Consider the following 23,745-nt stretch of genomic DNA (forward strand, 5'->3'; position numbering starts at 1 on the left):
TCACCAAAGGCTGAGCCAGCTTCCTGTTATTGTAGAGGGGAGAGGGGAGACCCTAGAGTGACAATAACACTCAAATCCAATGTTATTTATCACATGCGCCGAATATAACAAGTGTAGACCTTACCATGAAATGTCTACTTACAAGCCCTTAACCAACAGTGCAGTTCAAGAAGAGTTAAGAAAATATTTACCAAATAAAGTAAGGTAAAAAAATTATAAAAAGTAACACAATAAAATAACAATAATGAGGCTATATACAGGGGGTACCTGTATAATTTGTACATGTAGGTACGGGTGAAGTGACTATGAATAGACCAGGCAATCCTGTGTTTATGCAGCTCATCAAGAAATAAATACCCAGATATGGCAAGAAGGGTACAGTACTTATTGGTGGTTTTCTGTTACACCGACACTTTATATGCATTTCAAAACAAATTTGAATGAATAGTTGCTATTGTGCAGGCAAACAGATAGGTAGCCTACTTTTAAGTGAACTGGAACACTGTGTACTTACGTTGTAATTACACTGTTCTCCTAATGGGGTTTGAGATGGACTTATAAAGGCTCATAGACCTTCATAGGGGCCCATCTATAAACACACTCTACTTTGATACCGTTAGGGGGCGATCACGACCACCAACAAGGCAGAGCAAGCGTCCCCTCCCACGTAGGACAATGGAATTGTGAAGCCACTCCAGAGCGTGAGCCGAGCAAGGAGTGGGCATCCGAGGCAGCGCGAAAAGGGAGCAGTCAATGCCAAACTCAAAAGCAATATGGATGAATGGCCACCTAAGTGGAATTGATGATATCGCAGTAAGAATGCCACCGCCGCACACATCTCGTCTTCTTTTTCTCTTTCTTTTTCTCGGCAATCTTTGGGAAGGACTTGCTAAATCCATTTCGGACCAGGGAGCACTTGGTGAGTTATTCGTAGAGATTCGGCAAGATTCGAGTTTTAAGGGGGAAGTCTGTGGTGGTGAATTGGCTGCCACAGCTAACGCATTGGCTGTTATTATTATTTGTGTCCCTTGTCAGTGATGAGGATGAGTTATTATGTAACCGTCGCATTTATTCAGCTATAATAGGCTACGCATGAATGGATACAATTTAGTCGCCGCATGCTCTAGTCTTGTGGCTACTTCTTTGCATTCGAGAATGGAATAGGGCTTCAGTTTTGAAACAAAGGATCCTGAACTGCAGCCCCCTTCCCTGATGGGCCATCTGTAGGTTAAATCTGTAGGTCAATCTAACCTAACGCTAGTCTATATAGCCTATCAATAGCAGTTGCATTATTCCGTTACCATGTGCGATCTGAGTTGTGCGATAGCAATTATGTTATAATGAGGCGTCAGCTTAGTTCAAACTTCTATCAATGCCCAGCCCGTTAACTTTATGTAACTCTGGAAGATCCCAACTAGATATTTTCAATTAGCAAATGGTCAATTGTCAGACACCAATGGTTAGTAGAACTATTTTTTTTTTATCAAAATCAATCAAATAATTCCACGCTAGAAAAATAGGCCAATAAGAGTATAGCACGAGCTCATGTGCATTTGTGAATGCCAGATGGTCGACGAGCTTGTGTTGGCTACTGTCATCTGCACGCACCCATTGTTGACATTGTTGTTGTTTCTGTTGTTGTTATGTCCCAAGAGGCCTCATGAATGGCCAAAGGACATTATCATTTGAACAATGTTTGTTTTGGGTTCCCAGGACTTTTGATACATTTCATTTATCCTATTTCAATTCAGTTTCTCTGCAGGAATATTTTCACAATTTTATACCCATATTATTATTATTATTATTATTATTATTAAATAGGCTGTCCTGGGACAGTAGACTATGGTGCTTGAAGTGGATGCTAGTGTCAATGCTTGGTAGTGCTTTAGCCTCCCTCTCCCATACAGTTCCCTATCCTTCAACTGGGCCAAGCATGGTTTAGTTCATATGCTTTCATATGTTGCAATTCCTTGTAGATGCCTCTTTTTATAGCTAAGCAGGCTTTTAAGAAGTTGTGTCCATTATCTATATTTCATTAACTAATTTTTTTGCAACCAAAGAACCCTATTTCTGGAAGATGTGCTTATTGCTTAGTGCTTTGGACACGCTTGTCAAAATGGGTAGAGCTTCTTAACCCATACATGTCAAATTCAGTGTACTTTAATCTTTTAGCTTCTCTAATGTTATCTATGAATAATCATAGATTATCCATGTGAATACCACTAGTTTCACCAACTGAGCAAACTGGTTGTGGTTGGTCTAATAGTTTGTCCTTGCAGCAGTGGCGACCCTTCATTCATGGCAGGTGGGGTTTTGAGCACCACACTTTTAGGTAAAAAATACATTAAAAAAAATATATAATTATATTTTTTTGGGGGGGGGCTTGCCTGTTTTGCTTGTCACATATCAGTTTGCAAACAATGTAAAAAAAAACAATGTCATTGAGTTAATAAAGCCGCATACAAACATGGTCTCTTTGCTTTTTTGAGGAAGGCAGCTCCAAAATGCTTGTGTTTCAGCCTAGCTCAGTGTTTTCTGTGGTGGTGGGGCTAGCCAGCAGAAAATACAGAGCGTTGCGCCTGATTGGCTCAGTTTTCTGTCATGATTGGCTCCGTTTTCTGTCACTCATGGGACAGTACGTCATGCCCAATTCTAAGGTTAGAGCTCAATAATTTTAGGCGCTTGGGTTCTGTCATAGAGTTATAATACAGGTGCCCATCCAAGACGGCTTAAGGTAATTGGCCACAGATAGAATGACATCAAATCACGTTATATCTACAGTAGCTCTGATTGGACAACATGTCAACATCTAACTTTCAAAGTCTTAGGTAGCAGCCATCATCAGTTGTCATCAAGTCGACAATCTACTGGCAAATCCTTTTTAATCCTTGAAGAGAAATAATAGATAAAAAAAAAAAAAGCAAATTCAACAATGAGTCGATTGGAAGGAATCAGTGGCTAACTGCAAGCGTTGCAAAGAAACCACTAACGTTAGCCTGCTATTCAATGGAGTGGCTGTATTTTTTCCCCCCCGAGTTCCCACCATAAATCCAGAGAATGCCAGACTTTGATGACAAAGTTTGATGACAAAATTTGCCAACAAAGGACGGTTGCTCCACCTTCACAAGGTGAGTCCAAAAATGTATTGTATGCTGCTGCATAAATGATGTAATATGCAAGGGAGAAATGTATGCTGTAGCTAAGAAAGTAATACTAGGTGTATATTGTGTAGTTAGCTGTTACTAGCCCATGTGCCTCACTCTAATAATTTGGTCTAGTTTCACCAACGCGGTATTGTAAACACATCGTTCGTGGCCCAGTATGTGATTGTTTGGCAACTTTTTTTTATACAGCTTTGACAGTGCTACTAATAGTAGTTGTGGTGCTTTGCTTGCACGTGCAAATTAATTACACACAATTACACACTATAATATAATTGTGCTATTTTGACGTGTCAAATTAAAAGCTTATTTAACGTGTCAAATAATGTTAAATGATGTGCATCTTTTTTGACACGCAAAGACCCAAATGGCGTTCAATATGCCTCATCCTAATAATTTGGTCTATTTTCACCTCTTAATTTTGCCTACTGTTCGAACTTGGTGGTGCACAAATAACCTATAACCTGTTTTAGAGAAATGTAATCATAGAATATTGTAAGAGCTTTCATTGTCTGTTTATATGCCCCATTTATTTATCCTATGGTTCTGACGGGTACAGGGAGTACACTGTAAGAATGGCCCATGTTCTGAATTCTGTCGCTTTACATTTCAAAAGTGCTGAACAAATAGTTATATTGACTACGTCCGTCGTCGCTTGCTCATTAATGTCTTAATCGAAATTGCCGATTGCCTCTTATCCGCTCGTCATCCCCTTATGCCATAGTTTGTACATCTCAATTGTCAGTAGAATCCACATTTGTTTAAGCAAGTCTGCCATGTCAACTAGGTTTTTATGTGTAGTGGCTTTGCTGGCATACATCCCACTTAGTTTATTTTTTGCCCCACCAAGATTTACATACTAAAATGGCCACTGCCTTGCAGTTTAGCTGTATAGATTAAACTTTCTTGAAACACTTTCAAACGGGAAATCACATCAAAGTCTCTAACACCTTGTCAATAACATCATACCATGCTATTACACCATGGGTTGATAAAAAGTATCCCAACTGGAGAGACAGGAAATGTTGATTCATTCATTTGAAGGTGCTGTCGTCACCCACGACCCCACCTTCACCTCATATGATTTGTCAGACTGTGTTCTTTCATTACTTTATCATAGTGCTTATGACCTCAATCTCTCCTCAGAAGTAAAGGTCCCTTTGAAGCAGTCAGAGAGCTTGGATGGTAAACTAAGTCGAGTAGCTGAAAGAATTTGGCGCTTGTGGATTGAGTTGAGGCCGGGAAGCTTGGGCTGACTGTTACAAAGCTTGAGTGTCTCTTTTTTTATCGCAGTTGAAATTCCTTTCTTTTAACAGCACAGTGACTTCAATGTTCTTTCGGCTCAGTAGCTCAGCAAGAATGAGATGAATCACCACAGCCTATCAAAAAAAGTATACTATTACCAATTAAATGCTTGGTCTAGGAAGAAAAAGGAAATTATTTCAGAGATTAGTGGAGGGTGATGCTGTGGACATAGTCAAATTGTGCCAGACTGTCTTCTTGTATCAGCTCAGCTCCTTTTGAAGATGCATATTTAGTTACAGGTAGATGGGCAAATGGCCCAACTAATGGCACCCAATTTCCGATATGGCCTGGTTAAAAGTAGTGCACTTCATAGGGAATAGGGTGCCATTTGGGATGCAGTTTTTCGGTACACACTCTCTGCAGCATCAGTATCAAGGCATACATATTAATGATGTACTGTTGAAATGAATTAAGAATGGATTGAAACCAGCCATAGGGGTGTCATTTATTCAATTAATAATGTTATAATGTTATAATGAATAATGTTATAATGAATAATGTCTAATAGCGCAATATTCAATGCAAGCCTGACATCCCCAGAGAAGGTTTGTATGTTAGAGGAGTTAAGTGTACTTTGAAATACTATATATGAAAATGGTCTTATTTAAAAAAAACATTCACCTTTCACTGACATCAGAAATCCTCATATCTGAATTATTGTCCTGAAAAGGAACTTTTGACACAAGGTCATCTTCAGTTTGATGTAAACTGATCTTGGTTATCTTAACATTATTTCATGCTGAATTCTGCAGATCAGAGTGACTGAGTGGAACATGTCTTCTCTTTGTCCTCTCTCTGTCACATTATGTTATTGCCATGGTAATCTGTCCATGGTGAATCCTGCCCCTTCCCCTCTCAGTGACCTCTATGTTGTCTCCTACCCAGTTGAGGCGGTTTGTCACATGTCCATTTGGGGCTTTCTTCTGAAGTTCATGTTTATCTGTCTTACAAGAGCCAGGTGCTGTCTGTCATTCAAGGCTGAAAGAAACCCTAATAATGACATGTGCCATCACAACTGAGATACTCATACGATCGTTGATCCTTCTATGGTACGTCTCCTTGAATTATTACATTTACATTTAAGTCATTTAGCAGACGCTCTTATCCAGAGCGACTTACAAATTGGTGCATTCACCTTATGATATCCAGTGGAACAACCACTTTACAATAGTGCATCTAAATCTTTTAAGGGGGGGGGGGGGGGGTTAGAAGGATTACTTTATCCTATCCTAGGTATTCCTTAAAGAGGTGGGGTTTCAGGTGTCTCCGGAAGGTGGTGATTGACTCCGCTGTCCTGGCGTCGTGAGGGAGCTTGTTCCACCATTGGGGTGCCAGAGCAGCGAACAGTTTTGACTGGGCTGAGCGGGAACTGTGCTTCCTCAGAGGTAGGGGGGCCAGCAGGCCAGAGGTGGATGAACGCAGTGCCCTTGTTTGGGTGTAGGGCCTGATCAGAGCCTGAAGGTATGGAGGTGCCGTTCCCTTCACAGCTCCGTAGGCAATCACCATGGTCTTGTAGCGGATGCGAGCTTCAACTGGAAGCCAGTGGAGAGAGCGGAGGAGCGGGGTGACGTGAGAGAACTTGGGAAGGTTGAACACCAGACGGGCTGCGGCGTTCTGGATGAGTTGTAGGGGTTTAATGGCACAGGCAGGGAGCCCAGCCAACAGCGAGTTGCAGTAATCCAGACGAGAGATGACAAGTGCCTGGATGAGGACCTGCGCCGCTTCCTGTGTGAGGCAGGGTCGTACTCTGCGAATGTTGTAGAGCATGAACCTACAGGATCGGGTCACCGCCTTGATGTTAGTGGAGAACGACAGGGTGTTGTCCAGGATCACGCCAAGGTTCTTAGCACTCTGGGAGGAGGACACAAGGGAGTTGTCAACCGTGATGGCGAGATCATGGAACGGGCAGTCCTTCCCCGGGAGGAAGAGCAGCTCCGTCTTGCCGAGGTTGAGCTTGAGGTGGTGATCCGTCATCCACACTGATATGTCTGACAGACATGCAGAGATGCGATTCGCCGCCTGGTTATCAGAAGGGGGAAAGGAGAAGATTAATTGTGTGTCGTCTGCATAGCAATGATAGGAGAGACCATGTGAGGATATGACAGAGCCAAGTGACTTGGTGTATAGCGAGAATAGGAGAGGGCCTAGAACAGAGCCCTGGGGGACACCAGTGGTGAAAGCGCATGGTGCGGAGACAGATTCTCGCCATGCCACCTGGTAGGAGCGACCTGTCAGGTAGGACGCAATCCAAGCGTGGGCCGCGCCGGAGATGCCCAACTCGGAGTGGGTGGAGAGGAGGATCTGATGGTTCACAGTATCAAAGGCAGCAGATAGGTCTAGAAGGATGAGAGCAGAGGAGAGAGAGTTAGCTTTAGCAGTGCGGAGAGCCTCCGTGACACAGAGAAGAGCAGTCTCAGTTGAATGCCCAGTCTTGAAACCTGACTGATTAGGATCAAGAAGGTCATTCTGAGAGAGATAGCAGGAGAGCTGGCCAAGGACGGTATGTTCAAGAGTTTTGGAGAGAAAAGAAAGAAGGGATACTGGTCTGTAGTTGTTGACATCGGAGGGATCGAGTGTAGGTTTTTTCAGAAGGGGTGCAACTCTCGCTCTCTTGAAGACGGAAGGGACGTAGCCAGCGGTCAAGGATGAGTTGATGAGCGAGGTGAGGAAGGGGAGAAGGTCTCCGGAAATGGTCTGGAGAAGAGAGGAGGGGATAGGGTCAAGTGGGCAGGTTGTTGGGCGGCCGGCCGTCACAAGACGCGAGATTTCATCTGGAGAGAGAGGGGAGAAAGAGGTCAAAGCACAGGGTAGGGCAGTGTGAGCAGGACCAGCGGTGTCATTTGACTTAGCAAACGAGGATCGGATATCGTCAACCTTCTTTTCAAAATGGTTGACGAAGTCATCCGCAGAGAGGGAGGAGGGGGGGGGAGGGGGAGGAGGATTCAGGAGGGAGGAGAAGGTAGCAAAGAGCTTCCTAGGGTTAGAGGCAGATGCTTGGAATTTAGAGTGGTAGAAAGTGGCTTTAGCAGCAGAGACAGAAGAGGAGAATGTAGAGAGGAGGGAGTGAAAGGATGCCAGGTCCGCAGGGAGGCGTACAGTGTCATTTTTTTTTAAATTATCAAACATCTATGGTGTATTGCTGGCCACTTAGCGCCTGAGATTGATAAAAACAACTATTTTGTGAGGATGGAGGCAGTGTTGCTGTTGTTGAGATCAGAGGTTTATGTAAAAGCATCAGCTATGTATACTTGCGGACTGACTGTGCCCACTGCCCAAAGCAACAACCAAAGCATAAAAAAAATTGTTATTCTTGGGCTGTTTCTGCATGAGCAACACCTGACTGTCCTAATCGGTCTGATAACCTGTACAGCCTGCCCCGGTGTGAGGACAATAGCCGGCTGAGGCCTGGCCAGGCAGGGGTCTAATGTGAGCTGACTGCCATTGCTTTGTGTTGTCTGTACCCCCCCCCATCTTTCTCTCCACTGCCGCTGGGCAGGTGAACCATACAATCTCAAATTCATAATTGTTCAGAATCGTAATTGTTTGGCAGTACTGTCCCTTCTGTACCCTGAGGTCTAGGTTTTATTGTGGTTTTTTTTTAAGCAAAATTATCAATTTTCTTGTTCGTTTTCTATCGATGTCATGGGGTAGTTCAGTCACAGGGTGGTTGTTCTGTATAGCTGCACTTCAGGGGTAGTCTGTCCATATCTGTACACTGCTGCACTTTGAGCCTCTATGGCAGGGGTCGGCAACAGGCGGAAAGTGGGCCCAAACTTTTTTGTTTATTTTTGGTCCAACAAAAGCTTTACAGTCACCAGTAATTTAACTAAAGTTTGTTTAATTTAGGAAACAATTCCCATGAATAAAAAATAAAAAGACGTGATCAAGGAATCAATTGATAGTTATTTTCAAATACAATCTATTTTTGGCCTTAGTTGTGGTAAATTTGCAGTTTACAAATTATTATAATTAGGTTTCTGGCCCCCGGACTATACGCTCCAAAAAAATCGTCCATCAGCTGAATCTAGTTGCCTACCCCTGCTCTATCAGTTGGTGTTTTATCTTTTTATGCCTCCATATACAGTTATTCTGGAGTTTTTCCTTCATTGTGGTCATTGGGGACCCCATTTTCTTATGGATTTAGGACTACAGTCGTGGCCAAAAGTTTTGAGAATGACACAAATATTAATTTCCACAAAGTTTGCTGCCTCAGTGTCTTTAGATATTTTTGTCAGATGTTACTATGGAATACTGAAGTATAATTACAAGCATTTCATAAGTGTCAAAGGCTTTTATTGACAATTACATGAAGTTGATTCAAAGAGTCAATATTTGCATTGTTGACCCTTCTTTTTCAAGACCTCTGCAATCCGCACAAGCATGCTGTCAATTAACTTCTGGGCCACATCCTGACTGATGGCAGCCCATTCTTGCATAATCAATGCTTGGAGTTTGTCAGAATTTGTGGGGTTTTGTTTGTCTACCCGCCTCTTGAGGATTGACCACAAGTTCCCAATGGGATTAAGGTCTGGGGAGGTTCCTGGCCATGGACCCAAAATATCGATGTTTTGTTCCCCGAGTCACTTAGTTATCACTTTTGCCTTATGGCAAGGTGCTCCATCATGCTGGAAAAGGCATTGTTCGTCAACAAACTGTTCCTGGATGGTTGGGAGAAGTTGCTCTCGGAGGATGTGTTGGTACCATTCTTTATTCATGGCTGTGTTCTTAGGCAAAATTGTGAGTGAGCCCACTCCCTTGGCTAAGAAGCAACCCCACACATGAATGGTCTCAGGATGCTTTACTGTTGGCATGACACAGGACTGATGGTAGTGCTCACCTTGTCTTCTCCGGACAAGCTTTTTTCCGGATGCCCCAAACAATCGGAAAGGGGATTCATCAGTGAAAATGACTTTACCCCAGTCCTCAGCAGTCCAATCCCTGTACCGTTTGCAGAATATCAGTCTGTCCCTGATGTTTTTCCTGGAGAGAAGTGGCTTCTTTGCTGCCCTTCTTGACACCAGGCCATCCTCCAAAAGTCTTCGCCTCACTGTCCGTGCAGATGCACTCACACCTGCCTGCTGCCATTCCTGAGCAAGTTCTGTACTGGTGGTGCCCCGATCCCGCAGCTGAATCAACTTTAGGAGACGGTCCTGGCTATTGCTGGACTTTCTTGGGCGCCCTGAAGCCTTCTTCACAACAATTGAACTGCTCTCCTTGAAGTTCTTGATGATCCGATAAATGGTTGATTTAGGTGCAATCTTACTGGCAGCAATATCCTTGCCTGTGAAGCCCGTTTTGTGCAAAGCAATGATGATGACATGTGTTTCCTTGCAGGCAACCATGATTGCAGAGGAAGAACAATGATTCCAAGCACCACCCTCCTTTTGAAGCTTCCAGTCTCTTACTCGAACTCAATCAGCATGACAGAGTGATCTTCAGCCTTGTCCTCGTCAACACTCACACCTGTGTTAACGCAAGAATCACTGACATGATGTCAGCTGGTCCTTTTGTGGCAGGGCTGAAATGCAGTAGAAATGTTTTTGGGGGATTCAGTTCAACTTTTGGCCACGACTGTACAACGTCTCCAGGTCATATTATTTGATAATTAGCCACAAAAGAATCTGGATTGTGGCTCTTTTGAGAATCTCAAAAATGGCTGGCTATATTGTGATGTGAAAATGCTGTCTCACTAAACCGTCCAGGGGAAGTAGCAGGCAGTGTAGAGTAGATATATGGTTATGTTAAATATGGAAGCAATGTCAAGAAGAGGTCAGTTCTAATTAGCAATTCAATCATTTCTTTTTAATTATACATTCTACTGCTGGGAGTGGAGCTGAGGCATGTACAAATTAGTTGGTTTCTACTGAAGAGTGGTAGCCTGGATCCAGATCTGTTTGTGCTGTCTTGCCAAATCATATGGTCACAATGACCATAGGAGTTGGCAAGACAGCGCAAACAAGATCGAGGACCAGGCTATAAAGAGTGGGTCTGTCTGACTCATAGAATTTTGCTCTGACTGACATCCTGTATTAGGATTCAGAGCACTGTGGACCAGGACCAACCAGGCTATTTTGCTGTAGTGGTAGCCTATTGAAGGTGGGCTGGCTGTCTGCCGTGGAATTTTTGCTCAGGCAACTGTACAGTGGGAGGAATCCGACTGTTGACACCTAACACCCTCTCTCCTCTCAGAGCATACTAGTAGAGCTGTCTAGACATAGCATAGTAGCACAGCATAGCACCCCTTTGGAAATATAGACAGCCTAACACACAATGGGTGGATCCCTGAACCATGGCTCTTTCCTCGAATTCTTGCCTTGTGACTTTATTTTCCTCCTAATGACAAGTTATTCTGGAATGAGATTCATTTACATCAAAAGTGAGCCTGAATAAATCTCAACAGCCTGCCTTGTCTCTAAACAAGGACTGCCAGCAAAAGGGATGCATCATGTTGTGAGGGTGCTTTGCTGCAGGAGCGACTGGTGCACTTCACAAAATAGATGGCATCATGAGGCAGGAAAATGATGTGGATATATTGAAGCAACATCTCAAGACATCAGTCAGGAAGTTGTAGCTTGGTCGCAAATGGGTGATTGAAAAATGAGTTTTAATGACTCCAACCTAAATGTATGTAAACTTCTGACTTCAGCTGTATGTCAGTGCCATACACTGTATGGAGATACTGTATGAAAGGCTCTGTGTATGTAATTCACCTCCACATGATAGTTTCTCTAGCTACTCCTCTTAATCCTCTCTCTGACCACATACAGTACAAGCCAATGTGATGTCCCAGGCCAGCTTTAAACATCTTGGCTAAGCTGCAGAGATCTAAAACATCTGGACATGATGACCAAGTTGTATTACTGCATCCCAGCAACCTGCCCGTGGCCTCACTCTGATCATAGATTAGTGTAACCAGATCGTGCATTTGTGTTTTTTCCCTTCCAGCATCTGTTTGATTCAGATACCACTCTTTTGCTCAGAGTGCTATGAGTGCCTGAACACCACATAGATTCAACAATCTTCTGTGACTAATGTAGGACTATGTAACACAAAAACGTTTGATACCATTAATATGTACTAGCCAGTGTTTTGTGTGGGTGTGGGTGCGGGTGAACGTGTTCTTGGATGATTGTCATGGTAACACATTTCTGTACTCAGCCTGTTGTGTTGACGTTAGGTTCTGTGGAATCGTGACTGTAAACTATGGAAATATCGGTAATTTACACGCCACTCAGTTGTGGTGAAATCTTGTGATTTTATTGGATTGTTCACCACTTCCTTGTGCAAATGAGCAGAAACAATTACTGTTACCCAGGAATGAAAAGTAATGACACCTTAATGATATGAATCACTGTTCATAATTACAGATCAGAAATTACTATTGGTTTCATATGGAAAAGGATGACACTGGTAAAATAAAGCAGGGACTTTGTGTTAAATCTGAGTTGATTGTAACAGTTATTTTTCTACTTTATCAATCAGAAATTGTGCCATCTGTGTGTCTTATCCTGTTTTCTCATATCAAGTATATGTAGTGTCCTCTCCTTTCTCCTCTGTGATAATCAAGGGGACTAGCCTCTTGTCCACTGGGATCCTGCCTCTGAAGGAGATCACAGTAGGGGGAACTGTTTGTGGACTTTGGCTTGAAACTTGGAACTGTGTTTTCCTGTTCTAGAACAGCCTTGATGTGTCCTGTGAGGCTGTGATTCCACATGGAACAATGCCCTGCACCAGGGCCAACACGGTCTAAATGGTGGATGGGTTTCCTCTCTGGGGACACTCAGCAGTAGTTTATAACACTTGGAAATCATCCATATTAACATATCAACCTGGGTGTACTGTACTGTCAACCTGCTGCTGAGGAAGCTTAAATCTTTTTGATTGAATCGAAACCTTTACACGTGTAATGACAAGCTAAGTAACAACAAGCTAAGCTATCATCGCTTGCTGAGTTAGTCAGAAACTTCCAAGTATTTTACGACAAAACCATTCACTTTCTAAGCTAACAATTCATGCTGGCTATTAGTGGATAGTGGATCTGTAGTTATTCTGAAATGCCTTGGTAAAAATCCCAATGTTACACATGAAGTGCTTTCGGGGCCCTTCTTGTGTTACCAAAGGTAGCTTTTTTTTCACCTTGTAGGTGGTAGGGTTCAAGCTGAAAGATATTCAAAGCTGTAACCCAACTTTAAGGACCCCTAAAAACCTTCACACACCATATAACTCTCCCTCTGGGCCCTGGTAGACAACAGAGGCCTGAGAGAGACACTCTCTACTGATGTGCTCCAGCTGTGGATCCCCCTCTCTTTCCCTCTCTGCACTCTCTTTCTCTGTTTCTCCTGTCCCCTCTATGTGCAGTCTCAGGAAGTCCCTCATGATGACTTCCAGCTGGTCTATGTGAGTAGGAAGGAGGTGGAGGTGATTTGGTTAGATTTATCTCCTCTTAACTCTATCCTCGCCCTTGATACCGCTACCTCAAACCCTTTGTGTTTCATTTGGGTTACAAGTGAGTCTCCTTAGATCAAAATGTTTCTAAGGAGGTTTGACCTTGCTCATAGGAGAAGGACAGACTGGGATTGTGATACGTCAGTCTTCCATCCTATCTGCTCTCTCAGGAAACTCCCCCAAACAGCTTTACAAGGCTGTCCAGATTGAGGAAGCCCTTATGGAAAAAAAACACATGATTTCACATGTGTAAAATCACCAGATTTCACATGTGAAATTTCCACATGCAACAATTTATTTCATAATGTTATTATTATTATTGTAAATAATTATAAAACCATGTGGCTTTGGAAAACATCCCTTGTGATGCTATTTTACATGAAGTGTCACATGTGGATTTTCACGTGATTACACATTTTGGATTCATGGATAAAAATGTTAACATGATGCCCTACAAACAAAAAGTTATTAGGAAGTCTCAGGGAACGTCATAAAATAGCGGCAGTGTTTCCCACTTACATATGACACATTTTAACAATGTATATGTTTATTTACACAGTGATTATTATTCACTTGGGGTTTGAACTCACAACCTCTTCCTGCTACACCTGTAATGGCTGTTGAATGGAGTAGACCAAGGCGCAGCGTGGTTAGTGCTCATCATGAAATTTAATGGAAAATGAGAACACATTACAACTAAACAAAAGACAACAGCCAAACAGTTCTGTCAGGTAACAAATGACTAAACAGAAAATAACTACCCACCAAAACCCAAAGGAAAACAGGCTGCCTAAGTATGGCTCCCAATCAGCAACAACGATATACAGCTGTCCCTGATTGAGAGCCATACCCGGCCGAACCAAAGAAATACCAAACATAGAAAAAAGGACATAGAATGCCCACCCCAACTCACGCCCTGACCAACCAAAATAGAGACATAAAAGGATCTCTAAGGTCAGATCGTGACAACACCACCATGTCTGTGTCAGTGACTGATTCCACCTATATTCCTTTGGATCATGCTGTTTGTATATGGCTGCTATGAAAGTGAACTGTGTTTGCGTGTGATCAAGTGTGTATTCATTCCGCTGATTCTATTGAAAAACGTTTCTTAAATGGAAGCAAGCCTACAGTATGTTGTAAACTTTCATTCATAGGCTTAGTTAGGTTGTAGCAACCTCATGATGGTTATAGGGAAGTTTGAGTATCATGTAGTAGCCTAAACCTATCGATGTCACATTGAGCTGGGTGAATGGAATATGAATGACAGTCATATTCTGTAATAGAAATAAGGCCATGCTCATTTTAAACGTCACCGACCGCCACTGTCACTCATTCACACCCCCTGAACCTCATCATTAGTAACTCACACGTATGCTTGTGCATCATGTCTGGGGAGGCTAAAGAAAGAAAGTGTGTGAACATTGAATAACAGCTGATTTCTATTCAAATAGCCTACAGTACCTCAATCGGCAAAATCACTCATTTATATTGAGCTGTGTAGTGTGAGAGAGGTGTGAAGTGCCTAGATGAGATTTGGCCCGTAGCCAGAATGAGATGGCTCAGATCAGATCGTGGTAGGTAATGTGTGTGTTAAGCAATGGAATGGAAATGAGCCTACTGTACATACAGGAAGAGCTGGCTGTGAGCAAACATGGAAATGGGACGTTATTGGAATGCGGGAATACTTATCTTCCTATTCCAAGGCCACCCTGCGGCTCGGCTTCCCTCATCCTGTCCTGAATACCCATCTGCAGAGGGAGGAAAGGAAGGAGGGAGAGAGTGATAGAGAGAGAGGGAGGTGGGAGAAATAGAGAGGTACCAGGGAGGGAGGGAGGTGGAGGGGGAGAGAGAGGTACCAGAGAGGGAGGGTGGGAGAGAGAGAGAGAGAGGGGGGGGGGGCTATTCTCATTGATGAGGGTTGAAGGAGAGGCACCGCAACGAGATTTACATTGGCAAAATATGTACATACACTTTTCAATTTATACATCACATCTTTGCCTTACCTTTCGTTGTAGCTGGCAACATGACATTTTTGCTCTGCTGATCCAATTTACCGTAAACATCACAGTAGCCACTAGCCAGTAACCAAGTGTAATAGAGTTAACCTCTCTGGGCTATGTGGGACGCTACAGTCCCACCAGCGGGACACAGCCAGTGAAATAGCAGGGCGGCAAATTCAAAACAGCAAAAATCTCATAATTCAAATTTCTCAAACATACTACTATTTTACACCATTTTAAAGATACACTTCTCCTTAACCTCTCTAGGGTCGGCGGGACGAAATCGTCCCACCTACTCAACAGCCAGTTGAATCCCGTGGCGCGTTATTCAAATACCTTAGAAATGCTATTACTTCAATTTCTCAAACATATGACTATTTTACACCATTTTAAAGACAAGACTCTCGTTAATCTAACCACACTGTCCGATTTCAAAAAGGCTTTACAACGAAAGCAAAACATTAGATTATGTCAGCAGAGTACCCAGCCAGAAATAATCAGACACCCATTTTTCAAGCTAGCATATAATGTCACATAAACCCAGAAGACAGCTAAATGCAGCACTAACCTTTGATGATCTTCATCAGATAACAACCCTAGGACATTATGTTATACAATACATGCATGTTTTGTTCAATCAAGTTCATATTTATATCAAAAAACAGCTTTTTACATTAGCATGTGACGTTCAGAACTAGCATACTTAGCAAACTTCCGGTGAATTTGCTAAATTACTCACGATAAACGATCACAAAAAACACAAGAATTATTTTAAGAATTATAGATACAGAACTCCTCTATGCACGATTTTAAAATAGCTTTTCGGTGAAAGCACATTTTGCAATATCCTGAGTAGATAGCCCGGCATCACAGGGCTAGCCATTTAGACACCGACCAAGTTTAGCCCTTACCAAAGTCAGATTTACTATAAGAAAAATGTTATTACCTTTGCTGTCTTCGTCAGAATGCACTCCCAGGACTTCTACTTCAATAACAAATGTTGGTTTGGTTCAAAATAATCCATAGTTATGTTCAAATATCCTCTGTTTTGTTCGTGCGTTCAAGACACTATCCGAATGGTAAAGAAGGGTGACGAGCACGACGCATTTCGTGACAAAAGAATTCTAAATATTCCATTACCGTATTTCGAAGCATGTCAACCACTGTTTAAAATCAATTTTTATGCAATTTTTCTCGTAAAAAAACGATAATATTCCGACCGGGAAATCGGTTTTTAGTACAAAGAGAGAGAAAATAAAAGCATGGGATCCCCTCGTGCACGAGCCTCAGTCTGATGGCCCTCTGATCGACCACCATCCAAATGCGCTAAAGTTTTTCAGCCAGCGGCTGGAATTACATCATTCAGCTTTTTCCCGGGTTCTGAGAGCCTATGGGAGCCGTAGGAAGTGTCACGTTACAGCAAAGATCCTAAATGTTCAATAAACAGAGCCAAGAAGCCCAAGGAATGGTCAGAGAGGGTACTTCCTGTTTGGAATCTTCTCAGGTTTTTGCCTGCCATATGAGTTCTGTTATACTCACAGACACCATTCAAACAGTTTTAGAAACGTTAGGGTGTTTTCTTTCCAAAGCTAATAATTATATGCATATTCTAGTCTCTGGGCAGGAGTAGTAACCAGATTAAATCGGGTACGTTTTTTATCCAGCCGTGCAAATACTGCCCCCTATCCCCAACAGGTTAATCGAACCACATTGTCCGATTTCAAAAAGGCTTTACGGCGAAAGCAAAACATTAGATTATGTTAGGACAGTGCCTAAAAAATAAAAGCCACACAGCCATTTTCCAAGCAAGGACAGGCTTCACGAAAACCAGAAATACAGCTAAAATTAAGCACTAACCTTTGATGATATTCATCAGATGGCACTCATAGGACTTCATGTTACACAATACATGTATATTTTGCTCGATAAAGTTCATATTTATATTAAAAAAAAAAACATTTTACATTTGCCCGTAATGTTCAGAAATGCTTTTCCTCCGAAAACGTCCGGTGAATGAGCACATCAATTTATAGAAATACTCATCATAAACGTTGATAAAATATTAAACTGTTATTCAAAGAATTATAGATAAACATCTCCTTAACCTCTATGGGCTAGGTGGGACGCTTGCGTCCCACCTACTCAACAGCCAGTGTAATCCCGTGGCGCGATATTCAAATACCTTTGAAATGCTATTACTTCAATTTCTCAAACATATGACTATTTTACACCATTTTAAAGACAAGACTCTCGTTAATCTAACCACACTGTCCGATTTCAAAAAGGCTTTACAACGAAAGCAAAACATTAGATTATGTCAGCAGAGTACCCAGCCAGAAATAATCAGACACCCATTTTTCAAGCTAGCATATAATGTCACAAAAACCAAAACCACAGCTAAATGCAGCACTAACCTTTGATGATCTTCATCAGATGACACTCCTAGGACATTATGTTATACAATACATGCATGTTTTGTTCAATCAAGTTCATATTTATATCAAAAACCAGCTTTTTACATTAGCATGTGACAAGCATGTGACTAGCATTCCCACCGAACTCTTCCGGTGAATTTACTAAATTACTCACGATAAACGTTCACAAAAAACATAACAATTATTTTAAGAATTATAGATACAGCACTCCTTTACGCAATTGCTATGTCCGATTTTAAAATAGCTTTTCGGTGAAAGCACATTTTGCAATATTCTGAGTAGATAGCCCGGCCATCACAGGCTAGTATTTTGACACCCACCAAGTGTGGTACTCACCAAACTCAGAATTAAATTACTATTCGAAAAATTGGATTACCTTTGCTGTTCTTCGTCAGAATGCACTCCCAGGACTTCTACTTCAATAACAAATGTTGGTTTGGTTCCAAATAATCCATAGTTATATCCAAATAGCGGCGTTTTGTTCGTGCGTTCAAGACACTATCCGAAGGGTAAAGAAGGGTGACGCGCCCGACGCGTTTCGTGACAAAAAATGTCAAAATATTCCATTACCGTACTTCGAAGCATGTCAAACGCTGTTTAAAATAAATTTTTATGCGATTTTTCAGGTAAAAAAGCGATAATATTCCGACCGGGAAACCCTGTTTTCGTTCAAAAACCAAAAATGAAAACATGGTGTCGGCTCGTGCACGCGCCTCAGTCTCATTGTTCTCAGATCGACCACTATCCAAATGCGCTACTGTTTTTCAGCCATGGCCTGCAAAGTCACCATTCATCGTTCTGCCGCCTTCTGAGAGCCTATGGGAGCGTTAGAAAATGTCACGTTATGCCAGAGATCCCCTGTTTTGGTTAGAGATGATCAAGAAGGCCAAGAAATAGTCAGAGAGAGCGCTTCCTGTTTGGAATCTTCTCAGGTTTTGGCCTGCCAAATGAGTTCTGTTATACTCACAGACACCATTCAAACAGTTTTAGAAACTTTAGGGTGTTTTCTATCCAAATCAAACAATTATATGCATATTCTAGTTACTGGGCAGGAGTAGTAACCAGATTAAATCGGGTACGTTTTTTATCCGGCCGTGCAAATACTGCCCCCTATCCCCAACAGGTTAATGCAACCGCTGTGACAGATTTCAAAAAAGCTTCACGGGGAAAGCCCACTTTGCAATAATCTGAGTACTGCGCTCAGAAAACAACAGCAGTCAATACAGATACCCGCCATTTTGGAGTCATCTAAAATCATAAATAGCATTATAAATATTCACTTACCTTTGATGATCTTCATCAGAATGCACTCCTAGGAATCCCAGGTCCACAATAAATTTTGTTTTGTTCGATAAAGTCCATCATTTATGTCCTCTTAGCGCGTTCAGTAAGCTACTCCAAATGTAGGACGCGCGCCGAAAATGTCATGACGAAAAGTCTAAAAAGTTATATTTAAGTTCGTAGAAACATGTCAAACGATGTATAGCATCAATCTTTAGGGCCTTTTTAACATAAAAGTTCAATAATATTCCAACCGGACGATTCAAATGTCTTCAAAAATGTAATGGAACACAGCTACCTCTCATGTGAATGCGCGCAATTGAGGCCATGTCCTTTCCTGAGTCAACAACTTCCAACTTCGTTTGTTCGCTCTCTGTTCACCATAAAAGCCTCAAACAACTTTATAAAGACTGTTGACATCTAGTGGAAGCCTTAGGAACCCTAAGTCACTGTATACTGAATAGGCCTAGTCTTGAAAAACTACAAACCACTTCCTGGTTGGATTTTTTTCTCAGGTTTTTGCCTGCCATATGAGTTCTGTTATTCTCACAGACATCATTCAAACAGTTTTCGAAACTTCAGAGTGGTTTCTATCCAAATCTACTAATAATATGCATATCCTACGTTCTGAGCCCGAGTAGTAGGCAGTTTAATTTGGGCACGTCATTCATCCGAATTTCCGAATACTGTCCCCTGTCACTAAAAAGTTTTTAAGAATGTGCCATAAACTCACTCCAGAGCTAGCTGGAAATGTTGCAGATGGAGCCATCCAATCAGTACCTTTTAGGTGTCTCAAACTGTTGGTACGTTGTCAAGGAGGGCAGTCACGTGTCTTGCGAAGCAGAGGATCACTGGTTCGAGTATGGGGCAATTGGACAGTGGAGGAAGCTAAGCACACTGATCCCTGCAAGCAACTTTTCATCTAAAACATAACGCTATTACACTCTTGAATAATGCAACAATTCACAACCATATGCAAACAATTAAAGGGTTTATTTCTTGTTCGTACACACATTAAATTAGCTTGCACAGCTGGCTAGCTACTGCTAGCTAGTACCGTTTGCATATCAAACATGAATGTTGACGACTCTCATACAAATATAAAGGTACAGTAACTTTATCATATAGTGTCGTTCATAGTATAATAGCTACAGAGCTTGCTAGTTAGCAAACTAAACAAAATTATTTCTGCATTCTCCTTCACTACATCATAATAGCTGCATTACCTAGTTAGCTGAATGTTGACATTATCTTGCATTAGCTGAACCATAGCTAGATAGCTCTTAGGCCTACATTACAACTTCAGAGTGTTACATGAAAGGTTCACCCATTTTGAATGTTATATTGTTTTTGTGCATCTCTGAGTGATGTTCTATTGATTCCCTAGGTCATTTCCTGTTTTCATGTGTATCTGAATTTTTTGGCGTTCAAAGCTAGCAGAAATCACACCGGTATAATGTATCACTGTGATAAAGTCGCTGTCACTACACTGGAAGTTAATAGGAATACTACTTTAAGATTGCAAAAATGTCTTTCATACAGATTTCAATACTGGGTGATGTAATAACTCGGGAGGATGTCTTCTCTCGAATAAGCCATTGATCATATTTTTGCGATATTCCTACCTTGGGAAATGTGTAATTTAATGGAGGGTCTAGCACATTTTTCCTCTTTGTCTGCCGCTTTAGTCCAGGGTGCATTGCATGGTGCCGTTGCCAGAGATGTTATAGAAAGGAGATAGGAATCCAATGAATGAGGGATTGTATAAAGCCCGACCTGTCGACTGCCGACCAATCGCATTCATGCTGCGTCACGCGGTTGCTAAACTAATCTCGAAAGTACATCATTTTGTGATTCCAAAACTATACAATATTACAGATAGCAAGTTAATTATCTCACATCTCAGAAAAGATGTTTACGAAGTTGATGAAATTTGTGCTAATGTTGGGTTTTTGAGCTAGCACCCAATAGACTCCCATTCACTCCTCGAAGGAGAGCGCTCCAGAATCGTTCAGAATGCAACGCGCAGCCCATTGGCGTAGCGTGGCCAACGTTTCCGATCTCCTCAATAGTTTATCTGCCGTAGCGAATGTTGGACTCCACTCTGTGAAGCACATTGATCTACAGGTTGAACATGTTGAGATTGTAGACTCTTATTTTGATAGCTGTAAAATCGCCTAAACAAACTGCACTAACTAGCTACTTTACATGCTGATATTGTTTTTGGTATTGTGTGTAGCTAATTTTGTTAGCTAGCTAGGACAACCTTATTATAACGCCAAAATGATTTATTTTTTTCACAATTTTTTTTCTCACATATTAGTGTTATTTTACACTGTAAATTAAATGAATTAATGGTTTTGGGTGGATTTTTACTTTAAGTTACCTTACAAACCAGGCTTAATTTTATAAATATCATGGAAGTCATTATATGACGTAAAACATTGAAAACATTGATAATTCCCCGGGGAGCTAATGAGCTTCATGCTTGCATAGCTAGCTCGATAATATATTGCCTGGATGGTGGCTCAGTGCAGCCAAGGAAAGAAAACACACATTGAGATTCTTATACAGTGAGAATTTCATAATGTAACAGGCAGCTACTGCAATTTCAGGTGAAATTGCAATAAAACAAGTCTGAAATATAATGAACATGTCTATACATTTTAGTTGTTTCAAAAACATTGTTGTGCTATTGCTATTTTTACTGCACCAGTGTTGGGCTCAACGAGACAATTCTGTTTATATTGCCCTGCTTGGAGAGGGCTGAGTGTCGTGCATAACTTCAGGAGGTTGCGGTCGAGACGTGACAGGTTTGCAAGTTTACATTACAGTAATAAGTCCATTCTCAGGATTTTGTTTGATACCTCTTGGGAATCTCCTTCAACTTTCATCAATGTAAAAAGGACCAAAGTGATCGGTCTCAGAGAGGGTGTTGGGAAAGATAGCGAGAGAGAGGGGGGTACTCTAAGCCAGTTCAGTGTCAGGTTTAATATTACATTTAATTGGCATCTCATTGTATTTCCTGCCATGATTTCAGCCTTTTAGCTCTTGGCTTTGTATCCCCAAATATCAAGGAGGCACTCTCAACAACCGCAGCTTGCTGCATTGGCACAATAAATAATATTCTGCGTAGCACTATATGGTGGACCACCAACAACCTACTGAAGTCATAGAGGAAACGTTTTTGTAATGTAGGCACGTAGAGGAATTGAGTACCCCTATTGAGTACCAGTTCATGCAATGTGATTTCCCTTATAGCTTCATGTGGGTTGTTGTGTTTGTTGATTCATGTTGTATGTTAATTATGGAGATGATATCATCTTCTCAGTATGCCACATCACTGGGCCTTGTCCTCCACGCTAGATGGAGCTGCCAAGCGACCCATTTTCCCAACATTCTTTTCTGGGGACATGCATCAATTGAGCCATTGACCCATTTAGAATCAAAATATATTTCTGAAGGACTCTTTGGAGCATGTGAAAATGTGAACTGGGTTTTCTGAAGGACTCTCTGTAGCATGTGAAAATGTGAACTGGGCCAAACAATGGTCATGTGAATGGGCTAGGGTACACACACACACACACACACACACACACACACACACACACACACACACACACACACACACACACACACACACTATTCTGAGAAGCACATAGTGTTAGTGTTACCCCCTACAGAGTCTGTGTCACAGTATGTTGAGAAAGAGTCTATCACAGCCAATAATATCAACTGTTAATTGCAACATTTCTGTCAATGGACCTTGGACTGTGTGTGTGTGATCTCATGATCATGAGAGAGGATGTTTTCCATGGAATATATTCTTGAACTCAATAACTAGAATTGTTCTGAACAGCTTATGAGTAGTATGCCTGTATGATCTAGGTCATCACCTTGGGTACAAGAAAGCACATGGTCATTGCAGTGGAATCAGCCAGCCATTCTGTCCTTCCAGACAGTTTGGCTGGGGTTTGGAGGATCAATCGATTCTGATGGCAGAAGTCCCAGCATGTCCTAATAGGGTCGGGCACTAGACCGCTAAACTCTATTAAATGCTTTTTGATCTCATGGTTAACAACGATGAGTCATCATGCCTTGTCAGCTGAGAACTAGAACACCTGAACAGAGACAAGCTTGCCCTGTCATTTACTATATGTAGGGCAAGATGACACTCGAATTTGTTGTATAAGGGCAACACATTTCCTATCGTTAGCTACAAGGGAACTTAGAAACTACAACCCAACTATATGTGAAAAAGCAGAACAATCTGTGTGCTCTCAGATTGCAATAAGAGTTCATTGTGGAACTTGTACGATGGCGTACAAGTTTAGCCTCCAACTTTTAATCAAAACCAAACAATACTTTTGTGCATTCATTGCAAATTATCCTGTAGGTTTCTGGTTTAGTTTGAATAATTTAATAATTCTCGTTCCTGTCTCTCCACAGAGGTGCTCGTCAGAGTCCAGGTGTTTGACAACAGTGACCTTTCACCTCTGGCAGAGGCCGCAGTGGATGTTTATGGGAACCAGTCTACCTTGGCATCCAGCAAGGCTGGCAAAGATGGTGTCGTCATGGTCACCTTCCTATACCGCCCTGGCACCTGGGTCATTGTCACGGCAACAAAACAGGGCTTTGTCACTAACTCCGCCCCCTGGCATGCCAGCCGCATCCCCTGTGAGTATTGTGTTTCATCCATAACTATCACTTTTTCACCTCAGGAATGAAAAGAATGTTGTGTTGTTGTGGTTTACCACCATTGCATCAAAGTCTTATTCGTACTACTTTGTGCGGTCACGTTATGAGAACTTAATCCTCACAAAGTTATATTTTAAATACTGATGGCTAAACTATGCAAGTAATGGATGAATTACAATAATAATTACCAGAATCCTTTGGGACATTTGATGGAATCAGAGGCCAGGATGCCATCATAAAGGAATGTCCAACAAGCCGTCTCTGCCGATCTGTCCTCTGTGGGGTGTGGACAGTCCTACCCAGTTGTTGTTTAACCTCAAATTCCCCACCCCATTTCCCCTCCATTGCCTCCTCCTCTCTGGGTCCACTGCCAGGGTGTTACCCCTGCGTTTGCACACCCCAGATGACTCCCACCGT

The 23,745-nt window shown here is 41.9% G+C and overlaps 1 protein-coding gene across 2 annotated transcripts in view; it reads left to right on the forward strand.

Moving 5' to 3' along the window:
* Positions 1 to 669: 669 nt before the first annotated feature.
* Positions 670 to 23,745, forward strand: part of LOC106607454 (protein FAM171A2-like) — an 88,211-nt gene continuing 65,135 nt past the window's right edge. The window contains exons 1-2 of one of the 2 annotated variants that reach the window (XM_045720642.2): positions 670 to 919; positions 23,080 to 23,307. In XM_045720642.2, the coding sequence (XP_045576598.2) occupies positions 23,146 to 23,307 (162 nt within the window). In that variant the 5' untranslated portion in view covers positions 670 to 919; positions 23,080 to 23,145. The remainder of the gene's footprint in view (positions 920 to 23,079; positions 23,308 to 23,745) is intronic. The other variant, XM_045720641.2, reaches the window with a different exon arrangement.

Source organism: Salmo salar, chromosome 06 (genome assembly GCF_965601325.2).
Source record: "Salmo salar chromosome 06, fSalSal1, whole genome shotgun sequence".
Classification (NCBI taxonomy): Eukaryota; Metazoa; Chordata; class Actinopteri; order Salmoniformes; family Salmonidae; genus Salmo; species Salmo salar.